The 20,918-nt window shown below is 39.9% G+C and overlaps 1 protein-coding gene across 3 annotated transcripts in view; it reads right to left on the minus strand.

Annotated features, from left to right (window-relative positions):
- Positions 1-3,622: 3,622 nt before the first annotated feature.
- Positions 3,623-20,918, minus strand: part of LOC138821387 (platelet-derived growth factor D) — a 172,937-nt gene continuing 155,641 nt past the window's right edge. For all 3 annotated transcript variants that reach the window (XM_070013581.1, XM_070013582.1, XM_070013580.1), the window contains 2 exons: positions 12,163-12,383; positions 3,623-6,173 (listed from right to left, as the gene is read on the minus strand). In XM_070013581.1, the coding sequence (XP_069869682.1) occupies positions 6,048-6,173; positions 12,163-12,383 (347 nt within the window). In that variant the 3' untranslated portion in view covers positions 3,623-6,047. The remainder of the gene's footprint in view (positions 6,174-12,162; positions 12,384-20,918) is intronic.

Raw genomic sequence — 20,918 nt, forward strand, 5'->3', positions numbered from 1 at the left:
CCACAGGGCTTCCTTGCTTAAGGAAGTGATCTAATCAAGTTTGTATCTTTGAGAGACCTCTTAGGTAGCTTTGCAAGTGATTGGTGAGGAAAGGATAAAAACAGGAGGGAGAAGAATCAAGGGATGTGGTGGCAACTTGGCCAAAAGACAAGAGGACCCAGAGTAGCTGGGGATGGAAAGGTAGGAGAGGAGAAATCTCTTATTGTCCAGCAGTTTCTAAAGTGTGTCCCAAATCCAGCACCATCTGAAAACTTGATAGGAATGCAAATGATCTGGTGACATCTTAGATGTATTAAGTCAGAGCATGCTGGGGTAGGGACCAGCATCACCAGATTTTTGGGTAATTCTGACACATCTTAAAGTCTAGAAACTAGGGCCCTAGATTGGGATATAGGATTTCTAGATGACTTGGTATTAGGAGAAAAGGAAATAGGTGTCTTGAGTAACTGCTTACAAACTGAACCACTAATGACTGAGTCACTTCATTAAATGTTTCTTAGGATCTTTACAGAAACCAGGATAATCAGAAGCTTGTATATAATTTAAAAACATATTTAACAATAATCTCCTAGCCTTCTGACACACACATTAATTAGCTCTTGTCCACAGCATTCTACCAATGACTTCCAAATGTTGAGTCCAGTAGTCATCTTTAAATGGCACCATGTGTTTTTAAACGATGGGGAATGATGGAAGAGGTGATAGATTAAGATGCAGTGTACTAATAAATGGACTTGTCCAACTATTTAAAGATAACAGAAAAATTTTTAATAGATAAGGATCAAAACCTCTGCGGATAGAGCCCAGTACTCCATGTAATAATCTTTGTAGGTTTGAGAACCCTGCATCTTATCTCACTACCTTCTTTCCAATGTCCTGAAGGTCCTTTACATTAGCCAAACAAATATGAAACTCGAGGGAAGAGGAACTACTTTTATTAAGGTCAGCCTCTTGGGACAGAGAGCCAGGTAGAGAATGATGGAGAAAGCATCTAGTTATACAAATACAAGCAAGACACTCAGCACAATCCCATTCAGCAAGACACCCGGCACAATCCCATTCTATCTAGTTTTCTGCCATCACACTGCTCAGTTATGTTGGTTTCTCATTGTCCACTGAGTTCTTCATGAAGGCTACCTGACATACAACTCAACCCTTGAGTCTCATTTCTGTCTATCCTTAGTCTCTTTTTGCTTTACTCTCATTTCCTGACTATAAATACAATCTCCAAATACCAACAACCTGCCAGAGCAGATCTCATCAATGAGTCACAGCTTCTGTATTTGTGAATTTGCCTATGTTTATAGTAGGCTTTGCACAAATCAATAAGCAGTGTCTTTGCAGTCATTCAGAGTCATGTGTAGGGCTTTGACAAATTAGAAACACACATTCTGAGCAAATGTCAATCATTGTATCTTATTTCAGCTTTTGTACTGTACACAAGGGTTGTTAGATGATGCATTTAGTACTGTTCTATCATATTTCTGTACTTTTTGGTGGTGATTTTGCTAAAGCAAATCACCCTGTTAGCTGCTCAGTGGGGGAAAGTGTGCATTTGATCTTGAATGATCCCCTTGTCTACCAAATGGTGGGTAGATCTGGTGAGAAAGAGGAGTAGGTCAGTCATAGGGAAAATAGGACTAGAAGAAGAAAAAACACATGTGACTTCAACCACAACGAGACTGTGAAATATGAAGAGACTTTGTATTGCACATGTTATCTGAAATGCAAATTGAATGCAACAATAGCATTAATTAATTAATTAATTGATTTTTGGACACTAAACCTAACAAACAGTATCTAACAATTTAAAATAATTAGAAAGTCAGATAATTTAGTAAGAAATGAAGATTTCTTAAGTTGCTGCTTCTATATATTAACCTTCATTATGGACTAAGCCCCATCACCTTTCATATGATCTCCTTAAGAGTTTGGGAACACTTCTATGGAAATGACATTTGTTTTTAAAAGATACTGATTGATTTGTACAAGTTAGAAATACAAGTTAATAGCAAGAAAAAGTCTTAAATCAAGCATTTAGCTATATCTCCACTGAGGTCTAACTATTTTATTTGAGACCTTTCAATATGCTATGTTAAATTTTGAAGGCCTGTAGAATCTTTAATTTGATCTTTAAAAACAACAGAATCTGAGCAAATGTCAACAAAATCAGTGAATTAAAATATTCTATCTTTAGCCTATTTGACCAGGCCTATCAATAAACAAAAATGTATTTCCTAGGATTTTAGGTGTGAATAGTAATCTATGAGTTTTAATTTAATATTCTTACAGGTCCCTAGGAACATATGAGCCATCTGGACATCTGTTGAGTTATTCTACACACACACACACATACACACACACACACACACACACACACACACACACACACACACACACACACACACACGCACGCACAAATGCACTATTTAAGAAATGAAATAAAACTCACAATAGATTTGCACTAAAATCCTGTTTATGTATAGTTATGTTTTACACAAAACTTGTTTTGAAAATTAGCTATTATACACAGAATTACTGCATCTCTCCCCTACATGGTTTATGCACACATTAGTATTTCTTGTCACTGAACACAGATAACTCTACTTCTGTTTCCTGAACTGCTAAGTTCAAATGGCAGTAATTCACTCAATACTTTACTGTTTTTATTAATGTCTAACCTTTCTATCTGAGGTATCTTGATGCACTATGCTAAGTTCTAAAAGCCCATGTAGTAGTTATTCTTTGTTTAAAATATATTAAATAATTTTAAGTATTTGTCACAGGAATTAGCATTTAACAAATCAGTTTACGAACACAATGCATCTTGATTGATGCATCCCTATGATCAATGTTCCCAGCCCTCCCAACCCAATTCCTTCCCTCAATTTTCTTACTGTCATAAGGAGATGCATTGAGTATTATGACTGCCTGCAACCCCTTTCCTCTTTTCATTTGTATACCCCTTCTTTCAAATAGTCATTATTCTTGATCTTTAGAAACAATACAATTTGAGCAAATGTCAATGAAATGCATACATTAAAAATAGTCATTCAGATACATCAATATCTCTAGTAGGATGATAATAATGATTAAACTAAAAGCAACAGCAACATTTCTTGCAGCTAGAAGACCTCTCTTGTGCTCTGTGCTCACTCACAAAAAGGTAAGTCAAACGCTAGAGAGTAAATGTGATGCCATAATAGTCTCCCTGACCTAGTGTTAGCAGAGGGTGTCAATCTGGAAGGGAGAAGAGGGAGGAGGGACAAATGGAAATGATTTCAGATCCCAAGGAAGGGAGAGCGAGGCAACACTCTGACATGGGCAACATCAGAGGTGAATGTAATTCATTCTAAGTCCTGTGGGGGAAAATACAAATGCAAAGTCAACAGCAGCAGCAAAATCACAAAACCCAAGTCCTATCTCACAGCATGCCTGCAAGGTGGGAAGAGGCAGGAGCCCGTGCCCGGGGATCAGGTGCTCAGCATTCCAGCTCTTAGGAAATGAAGCTCAGAAATCATCAGATCTTGGCATTCTCAAAGACTCGGATGTATCTGTGAAAGTACTTTTATAATATTGTACACCTTTTACAACTACAATTGAGTACTAAATAATAGAGTCATTTTGTTCAAAAGCAATATTTATTTTTCATGAAGATAAGAGACATATTACATTTGCTATAGAAAAAGCCATGAGAGGAAAAGGCTGCATGTTACTGATACGACAAAAAAAAAAAAAACCATAAAAACTTCACTTCTGAAAGTGTTCTTCCCTGTAAGGAGATATTGCATAAAGGCATTATTCCATGTGACTGAGCTGTGCACTAATGTGGATTTAATAGGGTTTGTTTAGAAATGAAATTTGTACAATGGCTTTTTTTTATGCCTTTGATGGCAACGAAAACAGATTTATTGGCTACGTGTTAGAAGTATGATAGACAACTGATAACCAAGGGAGAAGTTTTAATAAAACACTCAGAAAAGGAACACAAAAGTGAGTGGATGATGTCTGTTTATATTTCAGCTAATAAATACAAAGTAAAGAGAGGGCTTCAATTGAGAACCGTTCTGGTTATTGCAGTCTGGAAGGCTTATTGAAAGTTGAGTAGAACACTAGTTTGTCACAGTTAGAGCTGTGATGTGAGCTGTACAAACCAGTGAGTGACGAGGATGTTCAGGAAACTGATATTTTCACAGGAAACTTACAAGTGGCCAGGAAGGGGAAGAGTGGTTCCTGATTACTAGTGTCTGCCTGGGCTATTTCTGAGTGTGCTCTGTGATTCTAGAGAATTAAAACAATGGAGTATTTAATTTGAACACTCATGCCCTGAGTAAAATCACCAGACACTTTTGGAGAAGCTTTATAAGGTCTATATCAATAAACACAAGTTTCTCATCCCTAAGAGCTGAGAAGAAATAAGCTACTCAAGTATAGTTAGTTTTGGAGGTGAGAACATCAAACCTAGCCATTTAAGTGGTTTGGGGGCCGTTCACCTGGACATCAAAGATTTAACCAGCCCAGGTGTATATATCAGGCAAACAAGCATGTTTTGGTCAGTAGAATCCTGGACTCACAAAGAAGGCAAAAATGTAGTTCCCAGTAAGCCCCTGGCTCTGTTGGTTTCAGTGTTTCCCCTTACGCTTCTTACTACACAGAATGATGAATCACTTCCTACTTCAGGAATCAGTCTCTTTACAATAGACATGAAGGAGCCAGAGAGGAAAATTTCCTCTAAATATCAATAATTAATGCAAAGCAGTTTACTAGTAGGAGACCAGGGTCTTGCTTGGGCTTCTACCTTGGAGAGCTGAAAGCACCACAGATTTGAAAAAGAGCCCCCCTGATCTGATTTCACTTGCTTTAGAAACAGGAATTCTGAATGGTGAGTGAGTCTGTGATTAGGGATTTTACATCAATAAAATTTGGTGGTTCTATTACTGCACAGAAGCTTTCAGGCTATAAATAATCCATTGTGGCTTGCCAACAAAAAATGCTATTGTAAGTCCATGTGTACATACAGAGGAGACAGGAACATAAAGACAAAAATGCATGAAATTACCAGCACAGTTTAGAAGAGTTTAAACCCATTATTAAATATGGATTCTACCAAATATCTCGTCTAATTTCCAGTTATGTTGATATTTTAATGCTTTATTTTTTTGTTTTATTTTTACTGTCCAAAACTTACAATCAATATCAGTTTAAAAGATATATCCATAATCCCCAGGACATTCTTGAAAGGATTTGTTTTTGTGGAGAAATTTTGGAAAGCAAAAACTAACATCCATAATTCTGTTCTAACTTATATATCATTTCTTGATGGATCATAATAATGAACCTTCTGAGGTTTCTTTTAGAGATGAATATTAAATGAATTAGGATGCATAAAAAGAAAACTTAAAATGACTTTAAAACTCTTATCATGTTATTGTGGCACCATTTTAGAGACAGGCAATTGTGGTCCATGCTGGTAGGTATGTAGTGCATCTTATGGGAAAAATGGTTGTATATTTACCCTTTCCCAGAAACCATGCTTTTCCTTTCTTATAATTAAGGCATATATATATAAGAAAAGCTCATCTTTTGATTCCTTATGTGCAAGACACTCTCTTTAAGAGATCAAGAACAAAAATGCAGTTTGAAAATTTACCTTCTGAATTTCCTTAAGATTAGTTTGGTGTATTTAACACATCCCTTATTTTGGCAAATTATCAAGGTTGTAAATAATTCAACTATATGGTCATACATACTAAATAAACCATTTGATCTATTTACACGCAGGCATGGATATATAGCGGTACTGCGTATACATATATATCCTCATATACTATCATTAAATGCAACGCTAGATTCTTGGATACAGACGTTAATACACCTTTCTACTTGCCATGGCACTAACAAAGCTAGGTTGCCTTGGCAACCACTTGTATTTCATTGCATTGCAGGCAGCTAGCAAGTTTGGCTGTTGGGGGGAAAGGGGTCCCTTTACCGCATCCTCTTTAAACTAAAGTTTCTTCCAGGCTTAATGTAAGGATGTTGTTGTTCTTTTATCGAGGCGGTCTTGAGCTGCAGATGCAATCACATCGTTCATGGTGATCCAACTGGATGTCCACCAGAGCCATGTTCTTAGCTCTGCCCCTCCTCTTGAAAAGGCCAGGCTCAAACCTCAAAACCTAAGACAAGAAGTAGAATTCCTGTTAGAAAACTCTTGGAATGTAATTCAGTTGGATGACATCTAGTCATCCCTTCCCTAAAAACTGTTTCTTAACCCTTTGATAAACTCTGGTATCTCAGCTTGATTTTCACTAAGTGCTGTTCCACATATATTATTCCTCTTCTGATCAAAGCATGGGTTTAGAAAGCACATTATTGCCTTAGACAAGGCAATTTTATCAGTATGAACTCAGCACTGGATCATGGTAAAGAATTTTGCCCTGAGAGGTCTTTAGTGGCCATAAATAAATGACAATATATTCCTGTTCTTGTTTGCTTGTGAAGGCATATAATGCCTTTGGCAATTCGAAAGAGATCAAGCTTCATTAAAATCTTTGCTCATAATAACTCTGTGTCAACATACCATTTCTTTGGTCAGTAAATATATCCTTAATTTTTTACTTAGTATACCAACATCATTTCTTAAATTTAAAGTACTGAGAGCAGTGTGGCATTTGATTCTTCTGGCTCCTCTATTCTCTCCTGCTGCCCACCTATAGAAAACAATAACGGGTATTTTTCAATGAAGACCTAAGTAACCAACTCACTAAATAAACAATGTATTGCATTTAGGGATTTCAAATAACCTTGCTCATGGCAGATATAACATCCCTAACTCTACCACATTTGCTATGAGTGTTTTAGAAAAGATAGGGAGTGGATTCCCTACCTAAAGCTTTGCTGAGAAATTTTCCAAAAATAAATATAGCCACTATTGTCCAAGGCAACCTGCATGTAACCAGATTTAGGTGATGGAGGATGCAAGAAAGGAGAATGATTTCTAAGAAGCTGAGCATGTGATAAATCTGCTTTGTTTAAATAAGTCCATCATCAAGGCCTAGCCATTTTCATGACTGGCATCTGTAAAATCAGCACTCAGTGGATTTGCTTTCACATTTGATGGCAAACAAAAGCGAGTGCTTTGGGGGTGAAAGCAAAAGCCTGAGCAGGTTTTTGTAACCGGCTTGATTGTTCAGGGATTTTCCCTATGTTTTATATTAAGCAACGTGAGCACAGTATATATGTGTTTTGCTGATAAGAAGAGAAAAATGAATTCGCAGACACTTTTCCCAGACAAGACAGGAAAGCACTATTTGGACGAAGTGGAAATTGGACTGCTTTGCTGGTTGATCACAGCACTGATGTTCAAAGCTTTCAGACCATGTAATAGTCTTAGGTTCAGGTACACAGCATTGAAAAGAGGAAGAAAGCAGGGCTGATTTGAGGGAGCATGGAAAGTTAAAAGAAAAATGAAAAGCTTTTCATCAGAGGAAGCAAACTAGTGGTTTATGGGTTATCTGGTCAGCTTTAAAGGGAAGGAACCACTGAATTAATTATAACAGCTGAAGGAAACTTGCTAATAGGTACCATCAAGAAATCCTTTCTTATTTGCTAAGCTATGATTCACAGCTGCAAACACACAGGGAAAGATAAAAGCACTGAGGGGCAGTCAGCCATTTCTTAGCACCTATGGGTGAAAATGGAATTCACTCCCCACCCTGGAAAAGTCATGTAAAGCTAGGCAAAGTTGACCTCTATTACAGGGAGTGACTGGGCCACTGGTGTATTTTATACACACCACTGTACAAAACAAGGGATGCTCAGTTTTGCAAATTACCATATCACCAAAGATATTTAACTACAGTTACTTGCCTTGTTGCCAATAAACCACTGAATGAATCATTGACATAAGCTGTTATACTAATAAAACAATACCAAGCAGAAAAGCTATCTGCTGAGTCGGGCTCTTGTTTATTGGGAATATAAAAAAGGTTGTTAAGGCCTTGTAACAGTTTCCAAATTAATGGCTGACATAGGAACACAAGCAGGCATTTCAGGGAAAATGCACTGTATAAACCTGAATCACTACGTGTTTATTTAAGATGCTATCCAAACTCTAAAACAGGCGGCATTCATTACATACACATAAAAAAAGAAACATGATTCTTAGTTTTGCTTCTATTCTGATTTCTCTCATGTGCAAAAAAAGAGAAAACCCTAAACAGAGTCAAGATTTTTAAGCGATGGTTACTGCAAGTAAACGCATTTGGAGAAAGGATAACCTGTTATCTCCCTGGGTTACAACCCAGCTGCAGGTGGCAGTCTAAACAGAGGCTGAGCCCTGTGACTAAAGGGCCAATGGGAGTCTTAACATACAACACTCAATAAAGTAGCTACTAGTCTTGCGTGGGACTTTCCATCCCCATTGGTTGAAATTAAATAAAATGAAAAAGTTCAGCTTTTCCTTGCATCATGTATATTTCCCTCAGTCCATAGTCACAGGTTGCTAACAAATGCCACTCGAGACAGTGCAGGTAAGGCAGCATTCATTCTGTTACTACAAGAAGTTCCACTGGATGATGCAAGTGGCTAAAACGTTGTGACAAAATTCCTGGAAGGCAGGCCAGGGAAGATTCACTCCTATCATTCTCTCTCTGCTGCCTCCTAATGGGTTAACTGTTAACTAAGACTATGTCTGTAGCCTGGGGACTAAAGGAAAAATAGATATTATGTTAAAAGGTTACCATACTTCTAGGGGATATCCATTTCCCTGTCCACTATGCATTGCCAAGGTTAGACGAGACCTAAACTAATAGTACCCACGAATAGTCTACACAAAACATTTTCTGAAGCCTGTCTAAAAACAACCATAACCCAAAGAATCTTTCAGAATGGTAGAAGCTGCTCCATAGATTTCTCTTGCCATCTATCAATCACCCTTCTCCTCCAGGTTGTAGGATTTTCTCACTTTTCCCTGAAGCAGGATAAACGAGACTTCCTGTGATGGTACCCTGCCTGTGCCCTAGAGTCTTGGAGGATCCTGGGACAGGAGAGCCGGCTGAACACACAAGGGCCTTGTGGTATTTCTCCTGACTTACCTGGAGCTCACATTTCTATCTACCATCATCAAACCCACTACAGAGAAAACACTCAGGATGAACTTCATTTCCCAAGGAAAGGTCTTGTGCCACAGAAAGTGTATAAACAAATTCAGATTTTTCTCTTAGTTGTCTGACTTTTGTTATGGGGGCCTCAGATATTTTACCTCGATAGAACAATGGCTGAAAATAGGTTAAGAGGGAACTTACAACCTTTTGAGAGCAAGAAATAATAATGCATAGTGCTACTGCATTATTGTGTCAGTCGCTGGCAGAAGATGCCTGACCTGTGAAAGAGCAGGGTGTTAGCTTCATTAGGAGTGCTCTGATTTGCCAGCTTTTAGTTCCCTCCCCTCACAGAGAAATATGTGTGGCGAAGCACGCAGGCTTGTTATGCGACAAGTTCTTGTTATTCCCTTAAGGGTGTCATCTCTCCTAGAAACTCATTTCACATATCATCAACTGCAACCCGGGGGCTGGAAAGCTGCTTTTTCATCTTTCAGAGGTAAGGAGACAGAAATAGGAAGAAGAGAATAAAGCACTAGAATTTTTTTCCTCGTGAGATTAAGCTCAAGCAACACCCCCGATGCTAGAGATGGGCTAACCCTTCTGCTGTATCCATGGAGGGGGTTGGTGTCAGCAGACAGTGATAAGTTGACACATTTCAAGGGAGTTTCAGGAGTCTAGGGAACTCTGGCTGGAGTGCTTGTGGCAGGTGTGCAATGACTGACTGAGTGATCCATGCTGCTCTGTCTTGTGTCTGGCATTCGGCAGAATGATTTTGTATAGAGCTTCGCATAGGCCTAAGAGTAAAAACATTATGAACACATGTTTTAAAGAGATGCTTTAGGGTGCACTTTCCAGAGGATGGCAACATTTTATACCACTCATGACTGAACAAAGAAACAAAAGATTTTTTTCCCTCTAGATACTAATTATGAACAGAAACCTATTGTGTACAGAGACAAGAAAGGAGCTTAGAGAAGGAAGGTGGCTGGGTCCTTCAACCTTCATCAGAGGTAACTGGGAAACTAGGAGGCAAGCATCTTTTGGGGCATAGGATAAACTTTTCTCTTTCTACTATAAGGAATTTAAAAACATGCTGAAACTTCTGTCTGAGCACAGAGTCAAGATAAAAATAAAACACTCCACAAATACATCAAAGGCTTGAGCTTGGAGGTCGTTCCCCAGTTATTACTGGTTGAGATCTTGTCACTTCCTGATTATTTCATTCTGCATTTATCCTTGGAGTACCGTTCAACATGACAAAACTGAGGTTCTTCCAATCTAGAGTTCATCAGTTCATGCAAAAATAAAACACAATGAACACAGATGATAGCATTCTCTAGATATGGAAACAGCTTTCTTCCTTTGAAAACAGTGGGCCAGTGTAAGCAATTCTTATGAAAAGAAAATAACATTTCAGGGAGTTTTGAAGACTATGCCCCCATCTAAGGTGGGCCTGGAATTTGTGTCATGACCTTCTGCATTTTCCAGATTGAAAACATCAGTTCTGATGGACCATTTTCGTATAACCCCCAAGTTACCTCTTACTAATGTATTGTTTTCAGGAATAAAAGAGACATTTTTGTCTCTTTTTAGGTTTTTGCCATAATCCAAAAGCCTTTTCCAAAGGTCAGTTTTACAGAAGTGGAGGACTTAATTTAGAACTATCTGACTTCTCCTTCTACTGGGTCTTGATGGAAAAGCAACTTGAACAATAGTTCCTAATAATAATGTCTGCTTCAAGTTATAACATACATTTTAAAGATATTTCTATATATGTCATATCTTACAAGGCACACTTCATTGGGATTATTCTGTGTGATGATATTCAGGGCATCCCTGGAAGGGGTTACCTGGTATAATACCTTAGCCTCGTTTGGTATATTTGAAAACTGAGTCTCTAACATGAGTTGCTATCATCATGTACTTCCTACAATCAGCAAGGAATGGCAATGTCAGGAGCAGCGCCAACTCCTCTAAATCCTGTACTGTCTTAGATGCTCAGTAAGTTGGTATATATGTCAACAGAAAGAGCGTAGGATGTCTAGGGATTAGAACTCAGATTCTGGAAGGAGCAGCAGCAAGTTCAGGCCCTGGCTCTGTAATGTACTGACAATGTCTTGCTGTCACCTTGTTGATTGTTCCAGGAACTAACCGACTCATCTACAGAGAGAAGCAGAAGAGTAAGCTAAGAGCACTGCTAAGTGAGCTAATGGTACTTACCGTACAGTGTAGCGCCTAGTAAACACTCACACAAAATCTGCTTTCTTTTCTTCAAGGCTGCTGTTCTTAAGTTTTGTCCCTCAACTTTTATATGTATTTTATTCATTTTTTGATAACACCAGAGCTAATTATTCAGGTAGCATTATTTAGGAAAAGTAAATTCCAAAAAACCCAAATGAAAACAAACAAAAATCTACCTAAACATTTTAGAGAATATTTAAAGGTCTCTGACAGTTTTGATTCTGATATCTTTACTATGTTTACTTTTAAAAAATGATTTCAGTGAATTAAAATTTGGCCCTTAATAACATCTTAAAGTAATATAAACTTGCACTCATAAATCCTATTGCTGGGTACTGGCGGCTCATATTTATAATCCTAGCTACTCAGAAGGCTGAGATGTGAGGATTGTGGCTCAGTTCAAAGCCAGCCCAGGCAGGAAAGTCTCTGAGACTCATCTCCAATTAAACACACACACACACACACACACACACACACACACACACACACACACACACACACACACACACACACTTTCTAGAAAGAGGTCAACTAAACTAAAAAACTATTGTATCGTTCATGAGGTTCTACATTGTAACAAGACTCTTGTCTCATGTGGTATACTGTGAGGATGAAAACAAGGAGCTCTTTCTTCAGGATGGAATTACCCTTTCCCTAGGACATTGAGCTTGGGGAGAATTCTAGTCTCCTAGTCACCCCCCTGGCTGGATGTCCTCGTGATATGGATGACCTCTTTTACAGACTCTGACATAGACAATTGAGCTGCCCGCTCAGGAGGGCTGACTGCAGCCCTGGGACACAGGATCCCCGGGCGACGTACCTCATGATACTTCTTCACCGTCTTCCCTGAATTGCATGTGCAGGATTTCCAGTTGTTGGCGCCTGATCCACAGCCACAGTTTCCTCCGCAGCGCTGCACGAGCAGGCAGCGTGGGAAGAAGACCACGCTGGACAGCTTCAGCTCCTCTCTGAGGTTGACGGAGTAATTCCTGGGGGTGCAGCTGTAACGCTTGACGTCATCGTTGAGTCTGTCCAGGTCCACTGTGGACAAATGCACACATAGCTGTGTAAGCAGATGCAAGTGTGAGCAGAGATGCCCAGCATGTGACCTCTGGGATGCAGTGGGAAGAGTTTGTTGGGACAAATTCAGCCCAAGAGTTATAATCTGGCATTTTGTGATGGGGCCTCAAAGGTGGGAAACCTAATTTCTCTTTAAATCCTACCTGCCCTTCAAAAATAACAATAAGAATCTTTGGTTAAAATTAGTGTCTTTGCTTAAGTTTCCTGGTACCTATTTTTATTTTTCCATTGGGGGAAAATGACTTTAGACAAGAAATGGAAACATTTGGTAATGTAAAATGATTGTCTTTTATCTTAAAATACCACATAAATTGCTGCTTGGTTCTAAATTAATTCTGAATCTAAGCCATTACTGAAGTACAACTTGAATTATATCAGAGCTACATTAGAGACAATCGCTCTAATGAACATACTTGACAATGGGATTTGGTTTTTTGGGTTGTTTTTTTTTTGACGGTTATGGGACTTGAACTCAGGGCTTGGGCATTGTCCCTGAGCTCTTTTGCTCAGGGCTAGGGTTCTACCACTTTCAGCCACAGTTTCACTTATGGGTTTTGAGTATTTAATTGGAGATCAGAGTCTCACAGGGACTTTTAATGTCTAGGCTGGCTTCGAACTGCAATCCTCAGATCTCAGCCTCCTGAGTAGCTAGGATTACTACAGGCATGAGCCACCAGCATTCAGTGACAATGGTAAATATGAAGAAGGCAAAAGTGCTAGTTTCATTTAACTCCAAAGGCCACCAAAGTCTTACTGGAAATGGCAGTGCTGTGAGCACAGTGCACATTAGTGTGTCAGGTCCTAGGTAGCCGTGCTTCACTGCGGCTAGGTGCTTGAATTCTGCTGAAAGCTATAGATTTCTCATCATGGCTCTGTCTACTCTCAGCTGCAAAGTTATTTAACAGCTCTGACCCTCTGTGTCCTCATGTATAACATAAATATTTGAAGGGTTGAAATGAGTGTGTGTGGAACTTAATTAATGCTGACTACTTTCACTCATCTTGACTCTTGGGTCCCTCCACCTTTGTTTTCTTTCCTCTTAATTGTTAATCTATAGTTAGTTCTTTTTCTCTTTTGGCTATGTCTTACATAAAAGATTATCAAGGAATGTGGTTAATGAGACTATTATGAGTTAAGGATGTTCTACTCAAACGGCAGAGCTAACACGAATATGCTTGAGTGAAATTTGTATTGTTGTTATATAAATTATGTTTTAAAATAACGTTATCAAATCTACCCAACCATCAACCTATTTGGCCTGGAAAGCCACTGACTGGTGCCCACTCACAGGACTATGTTCTCACTAGACTGCAGTTACAAGAAAGCCCTTGGCCGGCACAGGTTTTGCCACCAAGTAATTCTCTCCATGCCAATCTCGGCCACTCCAGGAGGACTACCACAGATACCAGGAAATTATTGTCACATTTACTCTGGCCCCAGTAAGTGCCTTAGTCTTAAACCAAAGCTTCTTCAGGAGCAGGAAGGCGTGGACTCTGTTGACACCAGTCAAAGGCCAAAAATCCTGTCAGTAAAATGCACGGAGAAAAAAATGGAAGGAAAAGGCACAAGTGTGGTCTGAGTCCATTAAGCTCTGATAATAAGAAAATACCATTGAGAGTAAGAAAGAGAACGACCATGGGGCCAGGTGACCCCCTGCAGTAGAGCATCCACTCAATAGCAGCAGTCCCGGGCGCCGCCTCCCAACTGTGGCTGTGTTTTGATTCTCAAGGGCAGGGGTTTGTCCCTATCTGTTCTATGCTGAGCCCAGGATGCTGAACAGACTGAATAAATGCTAAATAATCACTGTGCATAATTTATTGCTGTTTTTTTCTTCCTTTGTCAAGGCACGTCATAAGTTTAGCTACAATCAATCCAGATTTAAATTGAATGAACTCTGTCTTGGGAAAGGAACCATTTTATTGCTGCTAAAGCTCTGGAAAATAACTGCAAGCCAAGCAGGAAGGATTACATAAATGGATTAAGAAGTGCAGCCATCATCTATTACAAGTGTCACCTTGAGATAAATACTGATGCTGGCCTGTGCATTACTGGGCTGGTGGACAGGGCTGATGCAGCAGGCCAAACCTGCTGCTTGTGATAATGAGAGTGCATTTGTTTAACTCGGGGGTGTAAAGAGGTACAATTAGCAAGAAAGGACAACGGTGCATGCGTGTGGAGGCAGAGGGACCAGAACGAAGTACCAGTAGTAAGTTTCTGCTTCTGGTTGGGCCTCTGCTAGGCATTTTCATTTGTGACTATAGTTGGTTGTTCCTCAACCTTTTAAGAGACTAACCCAGAAGATGAGTAAATAGCAAAACAAGGATTAAAGTCTTTCCCCCTCCATCAAACAGAACTGAGGCGTGGTGGGACTCCCACTGCAGCAATATCACCCGGTGCCGTTGGCTTTGCTACAGGGTGTTAAACTGAAGCTAAATGTTGAATGTCTGCCTCCTTATCTTCAGGATGTATTCCAGCCAAATTACAATATGTCTTTCCTACAGGAACCAAGTTAAACTACCAAGTCCCCCAACAAACCAAACAAGGCAAACATGACTCAGTCTCCTTGAAACCAAGCTCCTCACACTGTGTAACTGTCTTACTGACAAGCTCTGGTTACTTCTCCTTCTTAGCCCCTACAAAGAGATTCACAATGCTGTCAGTTTTCTGCATCGACTCACTGGGGGGACGAAGGACGGCTGTGAATTCCAGTTGCCCTGCTGATCAGGGGATTGAAACCACCAAGGTACCCAACTTAGAACTTGAACTAAAAGGTTCCTCAGACTGGATGCAAATGAATTCAAAGCACGAGTACAGATGTTCTGCAAGGGCCTTTGAATTTCCAGTCAGAGAAGAATGACTAGACAGCTCAGCAGAGCGGGGAGCCAGACAGGGGGCTGAGCAGCAATTAAGGCTTCCGGTGTTGCTCCGGTTGGAAGGTCTCTGTCTGGTGTGAGGCTTTGGGGAGGGAGCCAGCCACGTCCAGGGAGAAAAGCTGCACTTTACATCCCTCCTTCAGTCTCCGTGGCTGAGCATTACAGACCAGAAAAGGGTGTTCCAAGTTTGATTCAAAGGCCCATTAATTTCATTTCATTTCCCTTCAGCACACCCAGGTGGACAGAACATTATAGTATACTATCATCTTCACTGTCCTTTTGGATTTAAGTCCCGTTTCTTTTCCTAGACCTTTGATTGTATGGAGAATGCTCTGTGGAGAATCCACTTCTGGTCACAATGGTCCAGGGTGAGTCGGCACACAGTGCACAGGAAACATCATTTCTTCTGTGGCTCCACCCCTGGCATGCAAGCCCAACCTCAGGCTGTTTCGTCTGTGCTAGGAATTCTGGGATTGAAGAACCAGGGATCTGAGTTTTTAAAAATCTAGAATGAGAGCACAGGGCGGGGACCTGAATGGGCACCCTGGCTCAGTTTCTAATAGTTTAGGTCTTAGGTTCTGGGAGGGACAGTCAGCTTGGTCTTCTTGATCCTCTCTATGAGATTACCAGAACTGGAACAGTGGAAAGTTCTTCTCCTATAAGACTGCATGAAATCTCATAAGTGCTAAGAGTTGCCCTGACTTTTACACTGGCCTTTGAGAAGTTTAGGGAAAAACTGGTCCACAGCTTCTCACTCACTGATCTGTACAGTTCTTGGTAGCAGTGCAGTCTTAATCATCTTTATCTCTCCTCACATAGTACCTAACTGCCCCTCCCCCCAATAGAGGGCTGAATGAAACTTAAGATCCTTTCTACTAAAACCACTGATTTTCAATAATGAGAGGCAGATGTTGCCAAAAATAAAGATAGATCTGTGTCCGATTTCTTTGAAAGGAGTAAGAATTCAACCTGATTGCATCAAGGAAAATGACCAATTTTTCAGTTTAGGTTTTCACAGCATAAGGAGGGAGAAGTAATTCTGAATAGTATTCAGAACGTGCTCTTATCTCCAGCCTTCCCTGGGGTATAGTGTAGAACAAAAATGATAACAGTGGGAAACTCGGGTTCTAGAACCAGCTCTATCGAAGATGGACTATGGTTCACAAAGATGACTGGCATGAAGACCCCGGGGAGCTAGAAGAGGGCCTTGGAGCAGGCGGCCTGACTTCAAGAAGGCTGCGTCTCACATACATATCTCAGGGTACAAAGGGAAGTGTTCTGGTCATCTGGGGAACTTGGCCCCATAATCTGTGATGGAAGTGCTAACTACTGCAGTGTGAAATACTAGATTTATGACACTTGATGGGGTGGGAGGTGAGGAATTTATGAATGATTGTATTTTTCTACCGAGCTACTAGGGGATCTCTGATGTTTTCAAGGCTCATAAATTTCCAGGAAGAGTCTGTTCATCTTTGTGGGCTTTATAATCTCAGTGTGATTTTTTTAGGTCCCTTCTTCTCTAAATCCCAGAGAAAATATTTCTGCAATTCAACTTCAATTTGGAGGTTCAAATAAATCTGGAAATAGCAATTATCTTATAGTTGTTAAGGTGGGAATGTTAGGATATTTTAAATTTAAAAATAATGAAATACCCTAAATTTCCTAACTCCATATATCTCCAAATGGAAATATTTGCCACTTGAATTTATGAAAATTAAGCTAAGTCACAGTGAATGCTCATGAACAGAGTGCTAATTTTCAAAGGTTAAAAAAAGATTGTGAAGCACATTAACTAAAGCATAGTATATTCAGGAGAGGGTTCCAATAGTGTAACTCCTTTAAACAAGTAACTTAGCGTTTAACAAAATGATATTGGGAAGCTGGAGCATGTGTTGTTGGGACGGGAGTAGCTAGATGGGGAGAGGTAGGGTTAGAAAATGCAGTTATGGGGCTGGGAAGGTGGCTCAGTGGTAGAGCACTTGCCTTGCATGCATGAGACCCTGGGTTCGATTCCTCAGCACCACATAAGCAAAAAAAAAAAAAGCTGGAAGTGGCACTGTGGCTCAAGTGGTAGAGCGCTAGCCTTGAGCTGAAGAGCTGAGGGACAGCGCCCAGGCCCAGAGTTCAGGCCCCATGTCCGGACCCCCCAAAAAATGCGGTTATAAGATTCAATGTACATATGTGAAAATGGAATTAGGTAAACTGAGGAGGGGGGTGGTGTTAGATGGGAGAGAATGATGACAGGGTGACACTGACCAAGCTGTATTGCACTCACAAACTGACTGGTTACACTGAAACCCCTTTGTACAACTACTTAAAGATAATACAAAAAAATAAGCAAATTAAAAAAATTATGAAGGGAGGGATGGTGGGAGAAAAATGAAGGAGTGGGCAACAATGTTTGACAAGAAGTGTACTCATTACCTTACCTATGTAACTGTAACCTCTGTACAACACCTTTACAACAAAATAAAATACAATTTTAAACAAATGTGGTTTTTTAAAAAAAAAAAACCAAAACAATGTGAAGCAATGGAGATATGGAAATTTTCTGAGCACCTACTATGCACCCAGAACTGTGGTGCAGTGTTTTCAGAAAAATCAAGTCTCGTTGGTCTTATAACAAACCTCCCTCTTAGCTATTACTATTCTAGTGTTGCAAATGTGGAAACTGAGAGATCAAGGGTTAGATAACTTAAAGTCACTTACAACAAAATAAAATACAATTTTAAACAAATGTGGTTTTTTAAAAAAAAACCAAAACAATGTGAAGCAATGGAGATATGGAAATTTTCTGAGCACCTACTATGCACCCAGAACTGTGGTGCAGTGTTTTCAGAAAAATCAAGTCTCGTTGGTCTTATAACAAACCTCCCTCTTAGCTATTACTATTCTAGTGTTGCAAATGTGGAAACTGAGAGATCAAGGGTTAGATAACTTAAAGTCACTTGTCATTCAGTAGACACTCAGAAAGTACATGCTGGAAACCACTGAATGACTGAATGAATAACTGGAGGAGGATTAGAACTGATGGCAGGTGACACCATCACATGACGAGAGTGCCAAGAATTCTTGGGACTCAGTCCCAAGGGACTGAGGGAAGTCAAGTATGAAAGAAAGGAAGAAAACCAGTCAGGGGCAAGGCTTTTACCTCTCTCCTTTAAGACTAGTGTTTGAGCACTGAGTTCCCTCCACGTGGGCTTGCAAAGAACAAAGCCAAGTGTAGGCCATGGTTCTCTCCTCCCGAAATGAATTCAGAATTTGCTTCTTTTTCTGTAAAAATGAGAAGTAGAGTGCTCTCCTGCCAAGAAATTGATCAAGCTTGAATGAGGTTAAGAGTATTTGAAACACAGGTCCAAATCCTGGCTCTCAGTAGGTATGCTCCAGATTATTGTTGCCCCAAGTAAGACAGATGAATAAGGAGAGCCTAGAAGAAGACGCTGAGATTCTACAATGGGTCATCATCAAGGAATGAGAGGTCAGAGCCTTCTTGATATAAGGCAAAGGGCCATGAGTGCTCAGTGTAATTTCATGGGACATAACATCATCCTTTGCAAGTAAAGACATCTCAGCACCTGCAGTTCCTGAATGGATGCATGCTCTTGGACCAGGGCACTGTCTCCTTAACCCCAATGGGGCAGAAGACACAGGAAGCACACACCCCATTCCAAGCTGTGGAAAACACATGTTCTCTCACCTAGATACTAATAGCAATCTGTGTCTTTCCATGGCCAAATGGATTTTTCCTGTTGATTTATGTTTGTGTGAGAGGCCTAGACCTGGATGGGAGGAATCACTCTGAGGCTGAGAGGGGGTTTTGCACATCTCCAACCTCAACTAGGAGAGTAGAGGTGGCATCAACACTTGGAGAAGAACAACAAAAATAGCAACAACTGAATGTGTTCTTGTTTCTCCAAATGTTGCTTGTGGCCTCATGGAAATGTGTTTTCAGTAATACCTGCTCGCAGACAGAGTTAGAGGGGAAATCTAGAGAATTACAAACCATATAGGTCTTAAACAGTGGCTAACATCTTAAGAAAAAAACCCAAACCCAGGCTTAGTTGCGGGAACATCCAGTGAGCAAGATGGTGCCATAGAGTTTAAGGGTGAACAGGATCCTGGAGAAGTTTAGAACTTGGCAGTTACTTTGTAAACTGTTAATGAGTGTACTGATTATGCAGATACTTAAATGCGACAGTATTTGGATACTGTGTATGAGGATCTCCAGATTGCTGATGGCTATTTCAGAACCTCACGGAGGAGGGCAAAGGAACTCCGGGAAGTATCCTAGCTTTGTGCAGATGTTTGTAGGCAACTCAAGAAATAATAGTAGCTATCACTCATTAAGGGTTGACCAGGTATTAGAAGTTCTACCATCTAATCCTAACACATCTCTGCAATATTGATATAATTACAGGCATTTTACAGAATGCATTAATAAAGATCAAGGGTATGTAAGTGAAATCTCCAAAGCTCCTGTTCTAGGATTTGAGCCCTAATTTTATCACATTTGCTTGACTACAAATAGTTTATGCTCTTTCCCCAATAGTTTCTTTCTTGCTTTCTTTTTTCCCTTTCTCTCTCTTTTCCTTCCTCCCTCCCTTCTTTCTTTCCTTCCTTCCTTCCTCCTTCCTTTCCTCTCCTTCTCCCTTCCTACCTCCCTTGCAGCAATACTGCTGAACTCAGGGCTTGAACTCAAGGCTTGCCACTCTACCACTTGAGCCACACCATCAATCTTTGTTTACATTTGCTATTTTCCAGTTATTCTTTATGCCTTGGCCAGCTTAGGCTGCAATCTTCTAACTGTGCTTCTCTATGTTGCTGGGGATGGATGGCAGGAATGTATACTGTAGCTGACCATTGTGCTTTCCACTGTAGCTGGTGTGATAGGTGTGTGGCATCCTTGTGCTCAGCCATTAAGATATAGTCTCATGAACTTTTATACCCAAACAACTGTCTCTGAATCACTGCCTCACAGCTAGCTCAGATTAGAGGCACCCAGTTACATTCTTCTTTCTTTGATTTTTTTTCCTTATCCAGTTTATGGCAACAATTTTAATACTGCTAAAACTTTGGTGCATACTGCATGGTTCAGGAAACCCAATGAAGCTGATTCTCTTCTAATAATAGAAATTAGAGAAGCAAATCCACGGTGATTTGATGTCCCCAATACTACTGTTTGTTTAATTTACTAAGAGGTAGCTGCAGAGGGCTGATAGCATAGACTGACCTAATTCAGTGCTGGTGTCAGTCAAGAGCTTTTGAAAAATTCTCACCAATGTATCAAATAAGCAGACAGAGAAAGTTTTCAAGCCCTCAGTTTCCAAATAATGTTCATGCCTTAATACATTCAGATATTATTTCCTGAACTCTAAATCATTTTCATAAAAGGAAAAGTACACAATGCAGTGGCATGACAAAGAAACAGTAATACATGACTAACTTTTAAAAGAAGGTATCCTGAACTAAGGGAAATAAAAATCACTTCATTTATTCTTCAGTTTCTTATGTCATGTATTTACCTATAAATAATTTGCAAGCCAGAGATAAATGGTTAAGCTCCTGAAGCAAAACTGGAAATAAAGAAGATTGGCATGAGAGCCTCAAAATTGGATGAATGACT

The sequence above is a fragment of the Dipodomys merriami genome, unplaced genomic scaffold (genome assembly GCF_024711535.1).
Source record: "Dipodomys merriami isolate MVZ:Mamm:240054 unplaced genomic scaffold, mDipMer1.0.p SCAF_91, whole genome shotgun sequence".
NCBI lineage: Eukaryota > Metazoa > Chordata > Mammalia > Rodentia > Heteromyidae > Dipodomys > Dipodomys merriami.